Source organism: Streptopelia decaocto (genome assembly GCF_964273445.1).
Source record: "Streptopelia decaocto genome assembly, chromosome: 1".
NCBI lineage: Eukaryota > Metazoa > Chordata > Aves > Columbiformes > Columbidae > Streptopelia > Streptopelia decaocto.
In genome coordinates this window covers 92,747,450-92,769,211 of record NC_138663.1, presented here as the reverse complement: position 1 = coordinate 92,769,211, position 21,762 = coordinate 92,747,450, and the positions used below count along the sequence as shown (strand labels likewise).

General features: G+C 39.2%; 1 protein-coding gene across 18 annotated transcripts in view; it reads right to left on the bottom strand.

Moving 5' to 3' along the window:
• INPP4A (inositol polyphosphate-4-phosphatase type I A) overlaps positions 1-21,762 on the bottom strand; it is a 125,799-nt gene that overhangs the window by 13,435 nt on the left and 90,602 nt on the right. For 7 of the 18 annotated variants that reach the window (XM_082073198.1, XM_082073199.1, XM_082073188.1 and 4 more), the window contains 10 exons: positions 21,427-21,444; positions 18,717-18,900; positions 17,156-17,383; positions 15,740-16,013; positions 12,388-12,420; positions 7,990-8,162; positions 6,429-6,552; positions 5,677-5,803; positions 2,553-2,693; positions 925-1,022 (listed from right to left, as the gene is read on the bottom strand). In XM_082073198.1, coding sequence (XP_081929324.1) covers positions 925-1,022; positions 2,553-2,693; positions 5,677-5,803; positions 6,429-6,552; positions 7,990-8,162; positions 12,388-12,420; positions 15,740-16,013; positions 17,156-17,383; positions 18,717-18,900; positions 21,427-21,444 — 1,400 coding nt within the window. The remainder of the gene's footprint in view (positions 1-924; positions 1,023-2,552; positions 2,694-5,676; positions 5,804-6,428; positions 6,553-7,989; positions 8,163-12,387; positions 12,421-15,739; positions 16,014-17,155; positions 17,384-18,716; positions 18,901-21,426; positions 21,445-21,762) is intronic. The other 11 variants (XM_082073203.1, XM_082073190.1, XM_082073193.1 and 8 more) reach the window with 9 other exon arrangements.

The window sequence follows — 21,762 nt, the reverse complement described above, 5'->3', positions numbered from 1 at the left end:
GTTTTTTTTAAGGGGTAACTACCAAGGACACCAATTAAATTGGATAAATAAGGAGGTATACACTGTTAAAAAATGAGTATGTGAAAAAAAGTATCCTACATGGATGATATACGAGGTTTTAATTTTTGGACCACATCTTTTCTGACAGTAATTAGTACGTTTGCAACATTGTGCCTACCCTGGTCTGCTCTGCAGGAACTCTACACCTAGAAAGAAATACCTGTAAACAAAAACAGTGCACAGACTATCTCCCCAAGTATTTCTAAAGACAAGGAGAGCTAATGGAACAAAGACAAGGAGCTAATGAAGCTAAGACTTCTTAGAAATTCAGTGGTGCTCAGAACTAAGAGCACTGGGACAAGGACAGTGGATCAGGAATCAACTTTCCTTGTGTATTGTTCTTGAAGGGAACATTTCCTGGACATCTCGTGCCCTAGAATGATCCGTTTGGTTTTCCTTTTGCCTGTACTTATCACAGACTATACCACTGGCTGGTCATAATAACCACCTGTTTTACAGTTAAATTGTAAAATATAAAAAACCCTTGATCAGAATTCATGTAAAAGTATGTTTCACTTCGTACATTCTATACTTCACCACAGAAAAGGTACAAAACACACTTCTATGCTTTCCCCTCATGACAATCTAACTGCCTAGCTGCATGTGTACACAGCACATAATGCTGCTTAGAAGGAGCAGAAAAGTAAATTAAAAAAGGAAAGTTAAACAGACTGACCTTTAAACCTCTTGAATCTGCTCTACTTACTAATAATGTATTAAAACATGAGTTGCCTCATTTCTTGGAGGTTACAAATCCTGGTGTATCGTCAACATCTAAACAACTAATGTGAAGCCAACAAATGAAAAAAATCAGCCTGAATTGTGCTGTTTAACTGAATTTGCTGTTAATTACCAAATACTTACAATCATCAGGCAAAACTTCCTTGAACTGCTCAAAGTATGAATTCAACCGTACTAAGCTTTCCATGTTAATTACTTCTTGCAGTGAGGTGTCTCCAAACCTTTAAAAGGTGAAGAAAGGAACAGTTAAGCCCAAGGTCAAGGGTTTCTCCTGTTCTTTGACACAACTGCACTTGGCAACATGACCACCACAAACCAGTTTAAACATTTACCCCATGAAATTCCAAAACCATTCAAATACAGGGTAAAGTGTAACAGAGAAGTGCTGTAGAGATTCAGTACAGAAAAAGAAAATATGAGTGTGAGGGGAAAAGCAGGAAAGGAGGTGAAAAAAATCTTGTAGCAAATGCAACTTAAAATTCTTTAGCTTTTGTGTCTCTCTTTCAACATTAAATACCCTTTTGGTAAATCATTTTGTCAAAATTCAAACTTTTAATAATGGATTTACTAGTTTAGTTATAATTATAACCATAATATCAGCAGATAGGATTGAGAACTTTGACTTCAAATATGTATATGAGAATGATGGATCTAGGAGTAATAACCCATGAATGTAATAAATACTGTCAACAATGCCATGATTCTCCTCATCTAATTGTATCTACATACATAGATATACACACAGTGTGGACATCTGTAACTATGCTTGTCACCTTGGGCTCCCTTTATAGGCAAGAGAGGACACAGTAACTGATGGAATGCCTTTGTTAGACTTTTTCTAGTCATCCACCATCATACTGCATACTACACCCAGGTATCAAGGCTGCATGTGCCTGATTTCACTGGAGTTCTCTGTTAGAGCCGAGCTCCGTCAATGTATCTTTTACAGGACACGGCCATAACAGAGGGAAGCTCTGCTGGCCCTTCCAAAACTGAACAGTTTCCCTAGTAAGCATAATTACATAATAATATTTTGCAGCTTTACCAGAACAGTGTTGCATTATATAAGTACTGAAAGGATATGTTAAAACAAAGGTCCATCTAGCCCAGTGGTGTCAAATACATTTTCCCTGGGAGCCACATCAGCCTCACGTTTGCCTTCAAAGGGCTGAATGTAATTTTAGGATTCTATACATGTAGGAGTAGTTACATTCATACAGTCCTAACATTACATTCGGCCCTTTGAAGGCAAATGTGAGGCTGATGTGGCCCCTGGGGAAAGAGAGTTTGACATCCTTGATCTAGCCCATTATCCTGTTTTTTGACAGTGACCAGAAGAGGGAGTCTAGGGGGCAACGCAAAAACCAAGAGGGCAAACACACAGTGATACTCAGAAAGATCTCTCGGTCTCTGGTGATCTATCACTCACAGAGGTCACAAGCAGCACCTCTGTGTTAAATATGCTATGATAGATTTCCTCTTCTAAAAATTCACTTCTGAATCACATAAACCTGCACTAGACTCAGACCCATGAGGTAAGGCGCTCCACAGTTATGTGCCATATGAAGAAGAACCTCATTTTGTTTGTTTTGCATTTGACAGCTTCATTTAATATTCCCTTATTTGTGTATGGGAGATACTGAATCACTGCTAGTAATGCAACAGTGCAACTCCATAGAGACATAAATTCCATCAGAACAGGAGACTGCTGGACTGCCATTAAGGTTGAGCTTGCATGAATGAATACATACTTCTCTGCTAGGGTTTGCTGCTCATTGATTCCCACATTGAAAAGAACTGGCTGAACCCTCAGTAACATGCCACTTTGAATCTCTCGCGGCAACAAATCAAACAAGGCGCTTGGCAGAGGGATCCTCACGTTAAATCCATCACTGCAAATAAATAAACAGCTATTAGATGTAAAGATCAAAAAGCTACATTCTGAGCATGTGTTATTTATATAAAGAGGGATAACATATTTTTTAATAGTCATATCATGTTCTGTAAGTATCAGTAAAAACTGAGGAGTTTAAGAAACTGCCACAGCTTGCTCCTAAGCAGAAAAGCTATTCTAGTTCAAAACCAAACCTGCAGCAACCTGTAATGTTGATTTTATATCCTCATGGACATTTCAATCAGATCTGCCAACTTCCTGACAAAAGCTGATTTTGCTCTGCTCATTAACACTACAGCTCTTGTACAACTTGGCTAGAAAAAGCCAAATTTTTCCTCATCTCATCAAGAGTAAAGTATATTTTATTTTAAAGTGATAAAGCCCAGTGATAATGCACACGCATAAAAGGATACATTTTTTGATACAGTAAGTATTACTGACATTTCTGAGAATGATTGGAGCATTGGTAGTAGCGACCCAAGCATAAATTGAATGGGGAACTAACAAAAGCACTTATACGGGAACTTTATGTCTCAGACCTTCAAGCTGTTCCTGCAGCACAACAGGTTACTTTGGGTCAGCTGTACTACTGCAAAAGAGCACTGTGTATGCTTTATCTCATGACAAATGTAAGGTAACACAACATATCTTATCCCATAACATCAGTGCAGATTAAGGTATGTCGTATTACCCAGTGTTGGAACTGCTCAGACAGAAGTTACTATGTTTTGTCTTCTGCATGTTAACCTATCAGCAGCAATACCTTGGCAAAACCCTCAAGTATAGCATATACTTTCAAGTGCAGCAAAAGATCTCTGAGAAGTGTACAGTAAAACAATCAAAATTGGCCTACCCAACATTTACATTGGACGGACACACAAATCCTATGCTATGTCTGAAAGCACAAAAACCTATTTTTACCTCTAAATGTAAAGCTTCCAATAGTTTGGACCAAAATAAATACACATGCAAAATAATAAGCGACACTATCAAATGTGAAACTAATGAAGACTGGTTTCCTGCTGATTAGTGTCCTATAGCTGATGGTAAGTTTCAACTAAAGATTTCCTTTGAAAGGAGTTTTCTGTCAGCTCTTAGCCATTTCCATAGGTCACAGCCACCTCTGTAACATACATGACTGTACTGCAGACCTCCTTCAGCGACAGCACTTTTCATTGCATGTGAACCTTAATGAAATTCCTCTAAACGTTTTTATCTTTGAGAATTCTAGCTCCTTTTCAGATGTGGACAAAGCTGGGCAAAGCTTCAGTGGAGCTTGGTACAGCACACTGTAATTGAATAAGCCCAATTTCCTCCAGAAATCAGAAACTAAAATATTCTGAAGACTCCGAAATACAGAAACATTAAAACATCAGCTTCCACGAGGCCTCTGTCCTTCCACAGCTTAATCCTCATTTATGAAGGCTGGGGAATGACCTATTAGAAAGCAGTGTAGGGGAGAGGGACCTGGGGGTCCTGGTGGACAGCAGGATGATCATGAGCCAGCACTGTGCCCTTGTGGCCAGGAAGGCCAATGGCATCCTGGGGTGTATTAGAAGGGGGGTGGTTAGTAGATCGAGAGAGGTTCTCCTCCCCCTCTACTCTGCCCTGGTGAGACCACATGTGGAATATTGTGTCCAGTTCTGGGCCCCTCAGTTCAAGAAGGACAGGGAACTGCTGGAGAGGGTTCAGCGTAGGGCAACAAAGATGATGGAGTGGAGCATCTCCCTTATGAAGAAAGGCTGAGGGAGCTGGGTCTCTTTAGTCTGGAGAAGAGGAGACTAAGGGGGGACCTTATTAATGTCTATAAGTCTATAAAAGGTGAGTGCCATGAGATTGGAGCCAGGCTCTTCTTGGTGGCAAACAATGATAGGACAAGGGGTAATGGGATCAAGCTGGAACACAAGAGGCTTCACTTAAATTTGAGAAGAAACTTCTTCTCAGTAAGGGTGACGGAGCACTGGAACAGGCTGCCCAGGAGGGTTGTGGAGTCTCCTTCCCTGGAGACATTCAAAACCCGCCTGGACATGTTCCTGTGTGACCTCATCTAGGCGTTCCTGCTCTGGCAGGGGGATTGGACTAGATGATCTTCTGAGGTCCCTTCCAATCCCAAACATACTGCGATACTGTGAACTGGCTCCCCCTGGGCAAGAACTTCTGCAAGGGCCCACCAGCCACATCAGAAACCAGTGTAAGGCCAGCTCATGAGCCGGCTGAGGCAGCGAAACTGAAGTTTGACACTGTTGTAAATGCTTCCCATCATAATAAAGCTGTAACAGGTCACTCCTACTCCATTTTACATGAGGATGGGAATGTTTGTTACTTCAGACTTTTAAAAGAAAAATTGCTTTTAAGCTCAAGCTGGAAAATATCTCTTTTCAGACAAGTGACCAAAATGAGCAGCAGTCTGGTGTTTCACAAGCATCAGTAAGTTAAAGCCAGCTTGGCCCTGATACTTTGGAAATTGAACCTAAATAGTGGCCCTGATACTTTGGAAATTGATCATAAATAGGCTTCACTTCAGCAGCAGCCCATCAACTGCCTGATAGATGTTCCACATCCTGTTGTGCTAATGGTGACCCATTAGTCAGTGGCATACAGTAAAGCACTGACCAACTGATCAACAGCAGTGAATTTCAGACAGTGAGATCAGTCTAAAAAAGTAAGTCTGAAATTTAAAAACAGCACAAGTGCTTAAGAAAAGATTGAATACTTCTGGCTTATGATTTTTGGAAGGCTAGGTCAAGATGATATTTGTTCATGAAACACTACTGCCATGTTTGCCATACATCCCTTTTCAGCTTAGCTCCCTGTAAAATGAAATAGTGGTAAAAATGAGTAAGGCCACTTCAAAACATTTCTTTGAAATTCTGAGGACAAGACCAGCACAGTACAACAGCAAAGAATTCATTTCAAGTGCAGTATCACTGCTTCTCCTGTCTGCAGTCCCACCCCACTTCCCGCGCCCCCATTTTTTTTACCGATTTCCAGTGATGACTGGCAGCATGTCGGTAGATGTATTTGATGTGGCCTGAGTTACTTTAAAGGTTACATTCCTCAAGTCCATGATTCCCAAACTCATGTCCTCCAGCATTGCCAGCTCCTCACCTAAATCAAGGAGGAAAAAATGAATTGTAATCATTATTTATTACATACAACTTCCCTTTATCAATCTGATGATGACTGCAGGTCATCACTCTCATAAAGAAGTTCTATGGACGAAACGGGTGCAAAGCCCAGGCCTTCACCTTGACGTACAGACAATGTAATGATTTACTTTATGGGTTTAGTAAGTTTAGGAAACACCAATTAACTAGCACAGCCCAGACTATTGTTATTGAAGTAGATTATATGCTGATTTTCCAATTTGGACAATGCTAGTAAGGTCTTTGTGGCATTGTCACAGCCATGATGCCCTTTGTGTTGGAAAAGTTATAAGGTATTCCAGATTTGTTCAGTAAAGCATTCCCTAACTGGCATCCAGATGGCTGTTTAGACACAGGACTGAAACACTTTACTTTTATCCTTCAGAAGTAGTTCAATTAAATGCAAAGAAAATCAGAGTTGCTAGCTAATTAAGTACTCCAGATGTAATCTGGATTTGCATTTCAGTTTTCAAAATTTTGTAGCTAAGCTGCAGACAGTTCCAAACACTCATGTCCTGCTGTAGCAAATTTAAAGCAGTATTTGCTGACTCAACAGCTAATACCACCCACTTGCCCTGTGCCTTTACCATAAGTGCTCAGCAGGCTCTCAAACTGTGCCAGTAAGCCAATGGTGTAGAGTTGTCTTAGAAATCCATCATCATGCAGGCAATTCCTCAGCTTGATAATGAAACCACAAATGAGAGCTGTCAGCTGTGGGAGAGAAAACACAGAGGAGTGAAATGATTCCAGACAAAAAAGGCTCTTCGGTCCCAAACAGAAACAATATCACATATAAGAGACGCCATAAAATCTGTCAGACTGTTGCTCTTTTCTCTTAAGCAACACTCTTCCTTGCAGCTGAAGAGAGACAATGAATCCAGAAAAAAACAAAGCACTCATAAAATCAGATTTAGGACACACTGCCTTCATCTTGCAAGCTCTCCCAAGACAGGACTGCTATTGATCTTCCATCTATTTGTTTTCTGGACACATCACTTGCATTAAGGTCTACAACTTACAAAGTACAAAAGAGTCTCCTTGGAGAAGTGTTTCAGTTACAGATGGAAAAGCAACACACCTGGTTTCAAGCCACAAATTCTGACAGTATTAATAAATTATTTCTTTTAAAAATAGTATTGTAAAAAAAAAGTAAAAATGCAATATCTGTTTGCATTATGTAAAGATTCAAACTCTAGCGTTACGAGATATTCAGGACAAAGTCCTGAAGACACAGTACTAAGATCTAAGATTAGTACTAGCCTTAACTCACTCTGTCAACAAAGGAATTTCCCAGGTGATTGCCATATGTTATGTACGCAGGTGTATAACTTCATTACAGAATTAAACAGAAGGGAATACAGTTCTGCTTATTGATGTGGCAACATATTCAAAATTATCTGCAATATGAAGTGGGTTTTGAATAGAAAAATACCCTGAATTTATCTCTATGAGATATTATATTTTGAGACAACAGCCCTACCAAACAATGTCCAAGAGATAAGCTGTTTGAAATAAATGAACAAGATACTGATTTCACAGGGAAGCAGACACACTACAGAAGTGTCATGGGCAGAGGAAATGTGGAAGGTTTTTTAGTGCAGACACCAGCTAATCAGTGGCTGACACAAAAGATCCCAGCAGGACTAGAAACAGAACATCTACGAAAAAAAAATAGCACTAATTTCTCTCCCTATAACTGGACTTCTCTCCTTAGGTATCACAGATCCTGTCAGTTTTCTTGATGTGGAAAACAACAAAGGTAATTGAAGGAGCACACTTTCTGCTCATGGGCTTCCCTGCACTGCCCCCCCCCACCTCGCCTCTTTCATATCTTTTGATTTTAGTTTGGTGGCATTCGAAGGCAAAGGTTCTTTCTGCAGACAGCAGTATGTTTTCCATAGTTCTGGAATAATGTTTTTTTCAAATACTGAATGCATATCCAAGGAGCCACTTAAGTTATTTATTGCCAAATACATGTAGGTGACATGTAAGGACAGGATAGCACAGCCTGTGAGAGGAGATCACAGTGTTAAACCCAAGTGTAGGACAGATCTGAAACATACTGAAAACAGTCATCATTCATGTTTCATATAAAACCCATCACATGTCAAAGTGGTGCAATCAAATAATGCATATTTGCTTGCTTACAGTTTGGCAGAAGACAACATCCCTGCGATACTGAAGGCTCAGGCAGAGCCCTATTGTCGGGGCGCTGTCCTGCATTAATAAAAAGACCATGGCTTTCTTTGCCTTGTCACTCATCATGGCTACGCAGTCTGTGAGTGTTGTCAGCAAAGGATAAAGAGCTTCGCTCCATTCACCTGGTTAAAAGAAACAAAAATGGCAGCACTGTAAGTACCTTATTTGAAACAAACACGCATTAAGAAGAAACTTCCTTTTGCAAGTCCAAGTTGTTGATAATTCACATTTAGGTCTTGTTTTATTTTCACTGGCTGGTTACTCCCTGCTTGTTATTAATTACATAATCTTACAGGATTTTATTCCGTAAGGATGTTATGACTTTCCTGACCATGTAATAGCTCCCAGATTTGCGCCCACAGGACAGGCTATACAATAGCTCATTTGGAAAGCATAACAGAAAGATTAATTTCTATATACACAAGTGTATATAACTGTGTATACATGTGCAAACATACCCTTTCACAGTGCATATGTGGACAGACAGTGTGGAGTCCAACATATAACAGAGACAGTGACTATTTGCTTAGCCATTTCTGTCAATGAGATTTCTCCCAAATATCTTGGCTTGAATCTTTTGTGAACTCATAGATATATCATTCAACTGCCTCACCAAACTATTGACCCTTGTTGCACCTCAGTGAGGTAAGACAATGCTTATGTCTCATTTGCAGCCTAGAAATAATAAGGCAGAGAGGTGAAAAATCCATGTAGGTATTCTCAGGTGTCCTCTGCTGAGTGGCTTTGAAGGCTTAGAGCTAGCTAGCAAGAAACACTTAGTGACTTAAAAGTGAGTCAGACAGATCCTTGGAAGTAGTTTGGAGCTTGACTTCCACTGAAATACATGACACCTGTCCCAGAGGGACTCTGTTCAAGGTCCCACACAGGGAGTACACAAATCAAACTGGGTTGCCAAAGTCCCATTTTAGTACCCCAAACATTGTGTCACTCCCCTCTCCCTAAGAGATTGCTCTGCCTTAAAATGCCCCACAAGCTCAGTTGCTTTTCTTCCCTTCTTTCACTTGCTGTCTTAACCACCAATTTAAAAAACCTATTTCCAAGACTGTATGAAAAATTATTCAGATTCCATACCAAAACACATTCCCTCTGCAATACAAAAGAAAATACAACAGTGCTTTGGTTTTGCCCTCCTTAATGTAAAGTTCAAACAGAAGAAAACTCCTCTTTTTAAAGGGAAGGACAATGTGTTTTGTTTTTAAAAAGCATCGGAGTTCACAAACAGAACACAGACAACCCCAGCCTGGTTGGCTGTAGGAACAAGGCAACATACAGATCAGAACCTGCATGAGTGGGGCACTGCAAGCCCCTGAAAGGAAGCTGTTTGGGATTTTGACTCAAAGGCAGGACCAAGAGCTAGGAATAATAAATGGCTTTGATAAACAGCCAAAAAGGGGATCTTTGGAAGTCTCTTAACAGAAACAGAACTGACAAGATTAACAGGACTATCCTTCTTGCTTTTGTTCTGTGCGGTAGATAGATAACATAATAAACTACACAAAGGGGAAGTTGTTTGGCTCTGTTCCCTTGCCATAAAAAAGCAGGAAAAATCAAAAGAACAGGCAAGGAATTACAGCTTGTCTTTTATGTTCTTTTAAATGTCTTTCTCTCAAAATACATCAGATGCTATAACATGGCCCCATGAACACTTAAAAAACAAACCACAGATGATACTAGCAGTGTTTCTCTTACTGCATTTTACAACTATTCTATAAACAAATGAGAATGACAAAAAGAACAGAAAAGATCTTCCAGCACATCATCATCATCCCATTGCCTGGATATACATACATAAATATAGTTATTAACTCAGTGGAGATTTCAAATTGTAGTGTGTCCGGCAGCACTTAATTTGAAAAAAATATGCTTATCTGTGGTAATCGCAAAGTATACTGACGGTACACCAGCCTGTCTGAAGACAAAGCAATTGTTAGATGTTTTCTTTCTCCCAACACTCACAGTCAATGCAGTGGTCCACACACGGTAATGAGCAAAAAATCCTCTGGGCTGTGTATTCTCTTGGTTTAAAATTTGGGCCATGAAAAAACAAACCCTTGTCAGCCTGCAGAATTCTAAATGCTTTTTGCTGCCTACTTCACAGAGGTGCCACCTGTGTTCTTCAAACTTTTTTAGTCAATGGTAGTTGCTACTAACAGTAAACAGGAATAAAAGGAATTGCACTCCCAGGCTGAAATCAGGTTGGAACATTTCACTGGCAGCAATTTAATAAATGTGAAAGGACTCTAAGTGTTCAAATTTCACCTGGATTTTCCTGTCCTTCTGTCTTCCCCTCATTAATTTTCCTAAGAGAACTTTATTACTGAAAGTATATTTTCTATCAAATCAATCAATGGCACCTTCAAACACCTTGAGGCACCAATTCTAATGTGAAATCTACTCTGAGGTCTCCTCCTACATTCTGTGAGATGACCGGAACTTTAAAGAACTATTATAGACTCCACTGGGCAGATCTGCAGGTAGGATGATTTGGCACAGGGCCTGCAAAATGGAGATGCAACAAGTGTTACAAGTTTACAACTGCTAAAGACCTAGTCGAAGCTAGCTGTCGGTAAGTCTGGGACAGAAATCCTGCTTTTTAATCAGAGGTTTCTAGTTCATGTTAAAAGTTATTCTGTCTGAAAACTGGCCTTGTGCAAACCATCAGGATGCCTGTCATTTGCTTGAGGTGCTTTATATTGTACAGGAAGAAGCAAATCCTGCAGTGACCACTCAGACAGCTACCACTGAATTCTGGCAGGTACGGAAGGGCCAGACTTGGCCCCGTAAGTCTTTGCTATTTTTCTTACCACTGCTGCTGACCAAAGTCATACCTTAATGTACACTTGGAAATGTGGCATTTTGAAAAAGAGGGACAGAGAGAGATATGCTACGAAAGCCTATGAGTTCACGTAGTGGACGTTCTCTGACTATATACTACTATTTTATAAAACAATGTTAAGAGAACCTAATACATAAAGCCTGTATGAATCAAGGACGTAATGACACGTGGGAAAAGTTTTTGCTTTTTCTCTCTTCTCTGGAGCAATAAAAATATTATTAAAATAATTGTCTTCCAGAACCTTGAAAATATATTTCTAGTCTTTTCATATTAAAAAGAAACCTTGGTATCCATACTGTGCACACACAGTTGCCCTCGGTTTAGGTCAGAGTTGCAAGCACTCACGATCTCTAAAAAAGAGATTTACTAAATAAGTGTCAGTTACTTAGGCCTGATCCAGTAAAGTATAATGGGCAACTCACTTAAGCACACAGTCATGTCACATTTGGCTTAAGAGGAAGCAAGTATTAAGTATCTCGCTACACTGTGGCTTCAACCACTTATGTTTAAGATGTGGTTTTGTGTATATCTGGGTACCCAGTTGGGGTAACTTGGCTGCTTTTAATTACTGCCATCTTAAAAGCATAAAAATAGCATTCATTTATGTACTACATTAATATTTTGCAAAAACTAAAGGGATGTTCCAGGAATTAAAAATGTGTGGAGTTGTTATTGTTAGAAACACTTCCTTAGAGACAGAAAGAAACAGTGTAGACAGCTGAGAAGAACATTAATGTATTTTATGAAGATGAAAATCATACCCGCACTGGAGCTTTATTTTCCCTTAGTTCCACTAAACTCAGAAGGCCATGCTGTAACAGTGCAAAGACTGAACCTTCACTGAACTCAGATTAAACTACTCTCAAATGGGAGAAATTGCAGCCATCTAGTTGGGAGAGAGCAGTATTACAGAGGTATATTATTCAGACCTTGTAAATGCAACAACTAGTGTGTGGAAGTACAAGGACAGCAGAAGGAAGGCTAACAGCGCAATGAAATTCTCCTCAATTCTGTATTCTGAAACATTAGATTTGCAGTGTCCAGCACTGCTTGGTGTGTACCCACAACAGAGCTTTTCCATCTGCCTTGCTGACTGCTCCATGTTCTGCTTGAGTTCTCATTCAGAAAGGCCAGCTCAACAGCACATATGAAAGGGCATGTCTGAAACAGCTGAAATGTCAGACTCCCACAGAGTTCAGTGACATTCGGAAAAGGCCTCAAATTGTTGTCACCTTCAATAGTTTGCTGAAACACATCAACTGGAGAAAGCAAAGAGGCCATGAACAAGTGCTTTCCCGTATCTGGACATGAGAAGTCACCAGATACTCCCTTGCACTATTATTTAGAAAACAATAACTTCTCAATATGCTTAATGCAGAGCATTACCATTTCAAAATGGTCAATCTTAACAGCAAGGCACTTGTTCAGTTGTTAATTACGAACAAACCCCTGCAATTTTCAGAAGAAGCAGAAGCCATGAATGCACGTACCTGGGCCGGATTCTTCCGGAGCGGGGCTGCAATCTGCACAGAAATGGAGGGGCAACATGCATGATTAAGGAGCAGCAACAGTCTAAACAAAAGCAACTCAAATGCTCAATGCCAGAGTTCTCAAACACTTTCACCGAGGGAAGAGGAAAGAGGAGCTCCTTTGCCTGCAGGCACCAAGGGCATGGGCTATCTCCTCCACTCCACTGTTTTTGATCAGAGGAACACCTGGATGGGGACTTGGAGGAAAGCCAGTGCCTGCGAGCTCAAGGGTGCTCTGTGGGATTACCAGCAAATTCACTGTCAATCCCCAGCAATCCATAGGGCACAATTTGAGAACCACTGGTTTAGTGCAATTATATAATAAGCTGGCAATAAGGCTGCTAAACAGAATAGCAAAAGACTAGCAGTAAATTCAATGCGCTTAACAGAAGATTATATTTAGGCACCTACAATGCAAGAGTAATAAAGAAACAGGACCTCACTATCTTAGACAAATTTATGTTGGACAATTTTTGAGCTAGTTAACACAAGCATTAGATTGTATGTTAAGGTCTGAAACCTCACCAGTGAAGCCTGTGAGTGTTCAACACTCACTTCCGTGGGAGCAACAAGCTCTCAGATTAGAACACACTTCATTGCAAGGCAAACAGTAAAAAGATAATATACACTCTGTTAGAGCAAGTCTTGCATTATTGGAAAGTAGTAGCTAAAAGGATTTCAACTTCTGTTATTTATATCTAGATTCACTAGTAAATGAATTATGAATTTAAAAGTAACAACAGAAAATATCAAATTCAATTTTATGCATTAGGACAATCAGCTGACCTAGATGATCCAAGATAAAAACCTCTCAGTAAATTAAAACTCATGTCCATTAAAGAAGCTATATGCCCCAGGCAATTCTAGTAATGAATACCTAAGCCTATAGCAAAAATACAGTTTAAAAGGATTTCATAAATCCCCCTTCTACTATTTCGGGCAGTATTTTCTTTCACAACCATTCATTTCTAGAGAGATTCTCTAAAGTCCTCTGATAACATTCTACTCTCTCTCATACCAATTCTGGAACTATCTCATTTTGCTGGTTTTCACATTGCTTTCAAAAAAATTCCTGGCCACTCTTTGCTCAGTGTCATTTATTCAAAGTTCAAAATCAGTAACAGAAAAAGTGTTAGTTCTTTGAAGACATGACAAGAAAAAACTTTTAAAATGTTGTGATTTTGTACTTAGGGAAAAGATCTTCTTTGTCCCTCAATTATTCCCATGATTAGTTGTCACAAGTGACAGTGAAAGGGTAAATCATAGAATCACAGAATAGTTTGAGTTGGAAGGGACCTTCAGAGGCCATCTAGTCCAGCCCCCTGCACTGAGCAGGGACATCTTCAACTAGATCAGGTTGCTCAGAGCCCCGTCCAGCCTGGCCTGGAATGTCTCCAGGGATGGGGCATCTACCACCTCTCTGGGCAATGCATTCAGTGTTTCATCACTATCACTGTAAAATATTCCTTCCTTCCATCTAGTCTAAATCTACCATCTTTTAGTTTAAAACCATTTAACAGGCCAGGTTTGGTGTAGAGTCAAGGAAAGCAACTCAATTGAAAAATTCCCGTTCATTTCAGTAAGACCAGTCTTTTTCATAGTATTGAACCTGTTCATTTGTCAAAAATACTGACCATTAATTAGGAGCTACATTTGATAAGACTATGATCAAGTACTTAGCTTGCCATGGCTTACAATAAGCTTCTGAAGTGCAATTCTTGATTTAATGTTTCTGCGCCAGGTTCTGTGGATTAAATGGTAAGATTTTTTCCTATTTTGAAGGAATAGCAGGGAAAGATTACAGAAACTCTTGCCACAAACAAAACCTTTGGTAGGTAAGTGCACCTAATTCTACTTTTATATGCCATAAGAGTAAAAATCCAGAGTAGATTTAAAAGATCAACTGAAAATGAAAGACAATTATGGTACTAAGGTGTTTTCAGCATCAAATTGTCTTGGGAAAAGTTTCTGATATCATCCACCACAGATTTTTCCTATTCTTTTTAATATTAAAAATCCACAACTTTTATTCATTGTTATGAAGGTGCACTGAAGTTTACTGATAAAACTTTCATGTAAATACATATAAAACTTCATGTAAACTAGCTAGAAAATAAAAACATTTAAAGGTATCAAACCGGTAGAAGAAATTTTGCCAAAGATTAATAGAGAACACAATCTGAAACAAGAACCAACTCTCCTATTCCTTTATAATACACAAAAATGTCAGTCTAATCTAGAAAAACACGGTCATTTAAGATACAAAGAAAACCATATGTAACATTTTAAAAGCCATACAGAAATATATTAACATTTAACTTCCTTCTTGCTTTCTTTTTGTTAAGATACTGCCTTCCACTGCAAATGTTAACAATGAGATGGACATGAAGTCACAGACACACATAAGGGACAAAGGGCCATCAAACAGTAAGACAGAACAGGCAAAGGAAATGAAAACACAAATCAATCTTTCTAGAGCATAACTTGGCACAGCTGCTCTATGAAGTGGCCAAATCATAGTGACCACATGTAAAGAATGTGAGAATAAGCCACATAAGTACATATGTAAATAAAATAATTCTGAAACTTAATGCATGGCTGCAAAACTGTCAACCTAAGCTGATAAGGATTTCTTTGATTCACATGCTAATGGCATTATGCTGGATTCAATTCAGCATCCACTTTACCTCAAAGTTTGATAGGATTATTCCACTGAGAGATTGCACTGCCAATTCCTACCTCCCAGCTACAGGACGTCTAACTAATTGAATGCCTCAGCACCACAGCTTTTGACAATTTGGGATAAAATTTGCATTACCCTCCAGTAGATTCATCCAAGTTCAGCTCAGTCTAATGGGACTGCTTGGCTCCCCCTCCTATGCTTTCGCAGCCTGGCTGGGACCATTAGCATTGCAGTAGTGCCTGCACTTCTCTCATGTTTTATTTATCTTTTATAGAGGTTCACTGTCATGAGCTTAGATTGCTGCAAAGAAGCTGAAGCCTCCAGGAGAGCTATGGGTGGTGTTTGACATGTGCTAACCCAAACACCTGTTTTACCAGCCTAAGACACCCAGTATGAAAACCAAATGCCACTGTCATCAATGGATTTGGCAACGATTTCAGTGGGATCAGGATTTCAAAACAAGTAATGGGCTTAGCAGCTCTCCGTACACCACCAGCCCCTTTTGCCTGTCATGAGTGCTCAACACCACTACTAAACTAAAAACACATGGAAGGATGTAGCGGAGGCTTAGGAATGATGCCAGCGCACAGCAAGAGAGCAGCAGCGAGAAGCGGTGTCTGGCATACGCACTTGTCTTTCTGAGAGAATGGCATGCACAGGATGGTGTGGATGAAGGTGGTGGTGAGGATGATGAAGGTGGTGAGGATGATGAGGTCTCATTTAAATCTTCTGGATTTATCCAGTAGGCACGAGTGTCCCGATTACCTTTCTTACTAGTACAGCTGACGTCGCACTGGAAAACGTCTTCACAGCTGTCACTCTGCAAGCGCTCCTTCTGGAGAAGTTTGTCCACTCTCTGTATAATACACTCCAGACTTTTGTCAACATTCAACCAAACTTTCTCCTTAAAAAAAAAGATTTGTTTCTCAATTGATAATGAAAAGACACATTGGGTAACAAATTCCTTGGCAATATATTTTCTCCTGTGATTCTAGTCACAATTCCTCTGCAGAGTTTCCTCTGGGTTATCCCATTTACATTTGTGCACATACAAACTCTGGATATATAAATAATGTATACCAGCATGTCAACAATATGTAGTGACACGACTTGTGTGGTAAATTGCAAAGTTATTTTCTAAATATATCTGCCTCTTCCCACAGTATGGCTCCAATTTCCACTTGGCATTATTGTTTATTCTTGAAACTCATGTTTCATGTAATAATTGTATACAATCACACATCATTTTTTGTATATGACTCAGTGAATAACAGATAAAATTACTGTATTGTATTATTATCTAAATAATTAAATCGGCTTTATTCGTATCTCATTAATGTGAGTTTGACTGTAAATCAAAGTAAGCCAAAACAATTCAAACTAGCAAGGCTCCATTTCCAAAATTAATTTGATCTCATTTCTAAATTGATATTTCACAATATTAATAATGGTTTTAATTAATCTTGACTATTTTTTGAGATCTAATTCACTTCTGTTTATATTATACAATGACAGAATTTAAACAGCCCAATTCTCATTTCAATTGGCAGTGTGGTAAGGAAAACCATTTAAATTCTTTGTGCAAACAGTTTTAAAATGCTGTTCATAATCAAAACAGAGATGTTCTGCAAGTTCTAAATATTTAGATGAGAACAAAAGCCAGGAAGGCTGAATTGTATAGCTAACACATGCAAAATATGCTTTATCTTGGAGAAATGTAAAAGCCCTTTGTAGTATTGTCTTTTTTTTTTTTTTCTTTTTCCATTAAAAGCTGTTTACTTTCCCTTGGAACTAACTTCAGAAAAGCCATGCACCTACTGCAATGATCTCCACTGTTCAGGAGATCCAGGAATATTCATTAAGGCCTGTTTGTAGCCCAATGCCAATGAGCAACTGAGCACAGGCTGGAGGAAACATCTTTGCTAGTTGAACAATACCTCCAAAATAGTCATCGTGTGCATATCTGGTGAGAAGTTATGGAGCTTATTAACAAAAGAACAAAGCAAACAAAATCCAAAAGAAGAAGACATTCATCACTCCACTAACCAAACATACCCATTCCTCTTCATGCCAATCCACCTGCAGAGAAGATCGGCTGTTTCTTCCTGTCCATCTGGCCACAAGTGTATCTTGATCATTCCTCAGCATCACTTGCTCCCCTTCTCCAGAGGTTGGAGAAGCTTTTGAAGCTATATAATCTGGCCTTGCAGTGTTCAGTCCATGTATTGAATTTGCCAACAGCTTACAGTCACAGACTGTGACAAGTTGCCGGGTCTAAAAGGCAATAAACCACCCACATGTTAACAACATTTCCATTTATAGCAATTTATTCTGTATTCTTTCACAGAATGAAAAAAGAAGAACTTGTATCTGGAAAATAAACTAACCATTGTCTCTAAGGTGCCTTCAAAGGCGTTTTACAGAATGGCCTTTAAAAGAATTTAGGATACCAAACGACAAATGGTACATTTCCAAAGTCAGTTCTACTATATTAGCCTTGCAGCTGTTGAAAATTTTACTAATAAATGTGCAATTCACCCTTTTTTTGCACTCTCTATTTGATGAAAGCTTAGAACAATGTGCAGACATTTTTACACCCCACACAATAGTTGCCACACCAGAGAGATCATGCTTAACCTCCACCATCCTGTCTGAAATCAGAACAAGACAAGAGGAGGGCTGAAGACATAACCCCCTAATCAAAGCAACTTGATCCCTGTCTTATTTACTGGTGGTGTATTAAAGAGTTTCTGCAAGTTATGTGATTATAAAAAGTATCTGGCCTGCACCATCTATTAAAAAAAGAAAACAACAAACAAACCCTAACTATATTATACATATACGTTTGTCCAGCTGTAGAAAATCCCACAGATCAGTTACACACACTGTACTCATCTAGAGTGAATATTATAATAAATAATACATTTACATGGGGTCACATAATTTTTTGCACTCTACAAAGTCATATGGATATCCCCTCCACTGGGGCAATTTATGGCAAGCATATTGGCCATTACTGCCATTTCCAACCTTCAGATCTGCTTCAGGGACAGAGGATGTCACTAAAACTGAATGTGATTCTTTGTCCATCTAAATAAAATTGTGTTCAGCTGTGGGTCCAGTCTTGTGGGTCCAGAATACCTGATTTACATCACTATAATTTAAGCAAAGGCTAAGTCAACATTATTCCTTATTTCACCAGTGGAAAAATACAGAACTGCTTCATTTACTTAAGTTATGCCCAGTTGCTGCTGCTTGACAGATGACTCAGAGGAACATTTAAAAAAATATAAGGTGGTTATGGAGAAAAGGGAATAAAAGAAAGTGAAAAACACACAGTTCTGGAATATAATGAATTAATAGAGGGAACCAGAGGACATTGCTCTCCACTGCACTCTCAAGAGGAGGTGAAGGCGGGAGTGTGAAAAGTAGGAGACAACCTAAATAAAAAGCAGCAAATTTTAAAAGCTGGTCTGATTCTGCTTTTGCTTTAGGACTGTACATGTTACAATACACTACTGAACAAGGCAAAATTGATGCTTCAAGGAAAGACAGAGACAGAATAAAATATGCTGTGCTTCAGTGTATAAATGTATTACTCTCCTACCTTGTCTGCTAGGATGGCAAGTGTTCTTTCAAGGCCATTAGCTGATCTATCCTTGGCAGCTCTTGAGAGCCTTTCTGCATAGTAACTGACTTGTGTTTTCAAGGTGTTGATCTGTGCAATAATTTCCTTTGCTCTAATGATGTCCTGTGGGATGTATATTATAGACTGGGAACTTGTTGAAGTGCTGGGAAAGAAAGACTGATTTTAGGGAGAAAATTGATCTAGGGGTACACACAGTACAGTGGCATGCAGGGGAATTAATGGCAGACAACAAAAAATTACCTAAGCTAGCAATCAACAGTGAAAGGCCAGTGGGCAATTGCACAGCAGGAACATGATCCTAGAGCCTTCTCTGCCTTTACTGAAAGCATTTAGATGCAGATTTACTAACCCCTTATGCCAAGGGACTGTAGGCAGAGCTTGTATACCAGAGGGACAGTTTTGCTGACGAGAATGTGGGTGATACACATTTTTCCATCAGATGCAGAACCACTGTTTGCAGAGACAGCTTGCCCCACTCTCCCTCTCCTTATGACACAGACACTTCCCTGAGGCCTGGTGTAGAAACCTGTATTATAACACAGCTCTTAACACCATGAAAAGAAAATCTGCACTCCTTCCAACACAGAAATGCCACCCGGATCTGTAATGAAAACACTGTGGTATTAACAAGAATTCCTTCTGCTAGTGTATCCTTTCCTCTATTTCAGGCCTGATTCAAGTTACACCAGCAGAAGCAATCTTATGACACATAAAAAACAAAGTATAACTCCAGGCTAATCCAAGGACTCTGTCCTTGGTGTAGGTTCTGTTTGTATACGTTTACTATACCAAACTAGGGACATAGTACAACTCTCCCTAGTATAAACTCAGCTGTAACAATATAAAGCAATACCAATCTATATATTGGGATACTACAGCTCCACTGAGACTGCTTACTTGGTGGTGGAGGAGAACAGTTCATGTCCTCTAAGTTTAGGTATCTACACAAGTTGCTTATCCAGTCCAAGACAGATGCTTGGACTCTGTCTGTAAGTCTGGCAGAGAGAACAGCACTTCTAAAGGGTGATTGAAACCTAACTGATAAGAGCTATCCACAAAAGCTGCCTTTTAGCTTTGAAAATTAGTTGAAATTGAAGTTGTTTTCTTAGTTAACTATTTGGAACCAACCCACTACTACTCCCTTTGCCAGGCAGTATGCCGGTTTTTTTCTCCCCAGTAGGAAAACTATACAAAGACCAGGCCTTCACATCAGGACCAGTTGTGACAAGTGTTAAGCCCATTCAGGATGTGGCATCAAGCATGAGGTGACACCAATTGTATATTGTCTTAATTTTATTCATTTTTCCCTAGTCATGAATGGCTTCAGCATAGTAACAGCACAGAACAATCTACTGCTCGCACCAATCTCAGCACTGTTCGATGGACACAGCTACACTGAGAGACTACACAGAGGAGTTTCTTTTCCAGGCACAGTTACATCAGATCATAACCTCCGAGGAGTGTTGATTTCTGCAGTGTGTCTGTGAGGTAAGACATGAGGGTTGCATGGGGCATGCTTTAAAATCATTGCCACAAACACCAGCTGTCCCTTAATGGATATTAAGGCAAAGGAGCAGCTTAATCCCAGGACCCGTCTGAGCTCTGTTATGATAAAAAATTGGGGCTTTGTTTTCAAAGGATATACTGTAGAAGTGATTCTTGAAAGAATTTCATTATTTGCGTCCCTCTGGTCACCCACCTGAGTGGAGCAGAGAACAACCACTCCTCAGTACTGCTATGCCATGCAGCAAATTAATCTCCACTTTTAGGCTTTCCCTGTACATGATTTTTGCCCTCTATTGACTGGTGATCTTAGTGACAATTCCTCTGAGCAATTTCTTTCCACAACAGTGTGGTTAACATGCATAAAGACGTATTTGGCAGGAAAAGCCATGCAGCATATTGAAATTTGATTTAGAATTATAACATTTTTAATCACAAACATTTGCTGGGATGATCAGGGGGAAAAATTCATGGTGTAAAGTTCACATATATTTACTTTCCAACTTGCAATTGCTTTTTGAAATGAACAGCTCTCCTTGTACTATATCAGCAAACTGTAACACAGCCTTAAACCCCCAGCGAATTAAGGGTTCAACCTTTAATATGAGCAATTTAGAGTAGAACTTCTGCGCTGATGAACCATCAGGTAAGGTTTCCTTCTCATAGCACTGAACATCATCACATAAAGAAAAATACACAAAAATTAAAATATTTAAATGAAGACGTGGGTTACAAAAATATAAACCATGCCCAATCTATCACCATAAAGATTTAAAAATATGTAGATTTATCTTAACTATCTTCCACCTTTGCCAGAGTGTTTCCCTCTCCATGCAGTTTTCAGGGGAAATAACAGAGAAAAATATATAAAATTCTTGTGTTCTGATCTTTAGCTTTCTAACTTCTTATGATCAAAGAGAGACAGGAAGCTAGCTGTTCATTACAAACAAACATTGCAGGTGAAATGAAATTCGTTCACACATCCTGTTCTACAAAGCAGCTACAATTACTTTGAGCACAATTAGGGATATAATGGTGCGTGACATTAAAAAGCCCTGCACACTTTAAAACACACCAGATCTTTGCCAAAGAAAATAAAAGAAAAAGAAAACAACCCAAAGAACAAAAACCCTCTCTACAGAACTCTCAGAAACATAAAACTCACCAACACTCCTCATAACTGCTAAAAAAACAAAAACCAAAATAAAATTAGCAGATTGTTAGCAAATACCAAAAGCAGAAAACAAAATAAAGGATGTTTGGGGAAATAACTTCGAGTCATCTTTTCAACAAGGCGGGTACATAATGATTAAACTTGTAAGCATAAAAACACAGATTGCCAGATGCCCAAGTATTGTTTCAGGGAAATGTTGTGGATGCACCAAGCACAGTTTTGTGAATGAAAAGAGAAAGAACTGAATTATATCTATGTAACAGAAAAATTGAGGAGATGGATCTCAGTTCTACTATACTGGCTTTTATGATAACATAGAAGAACTTG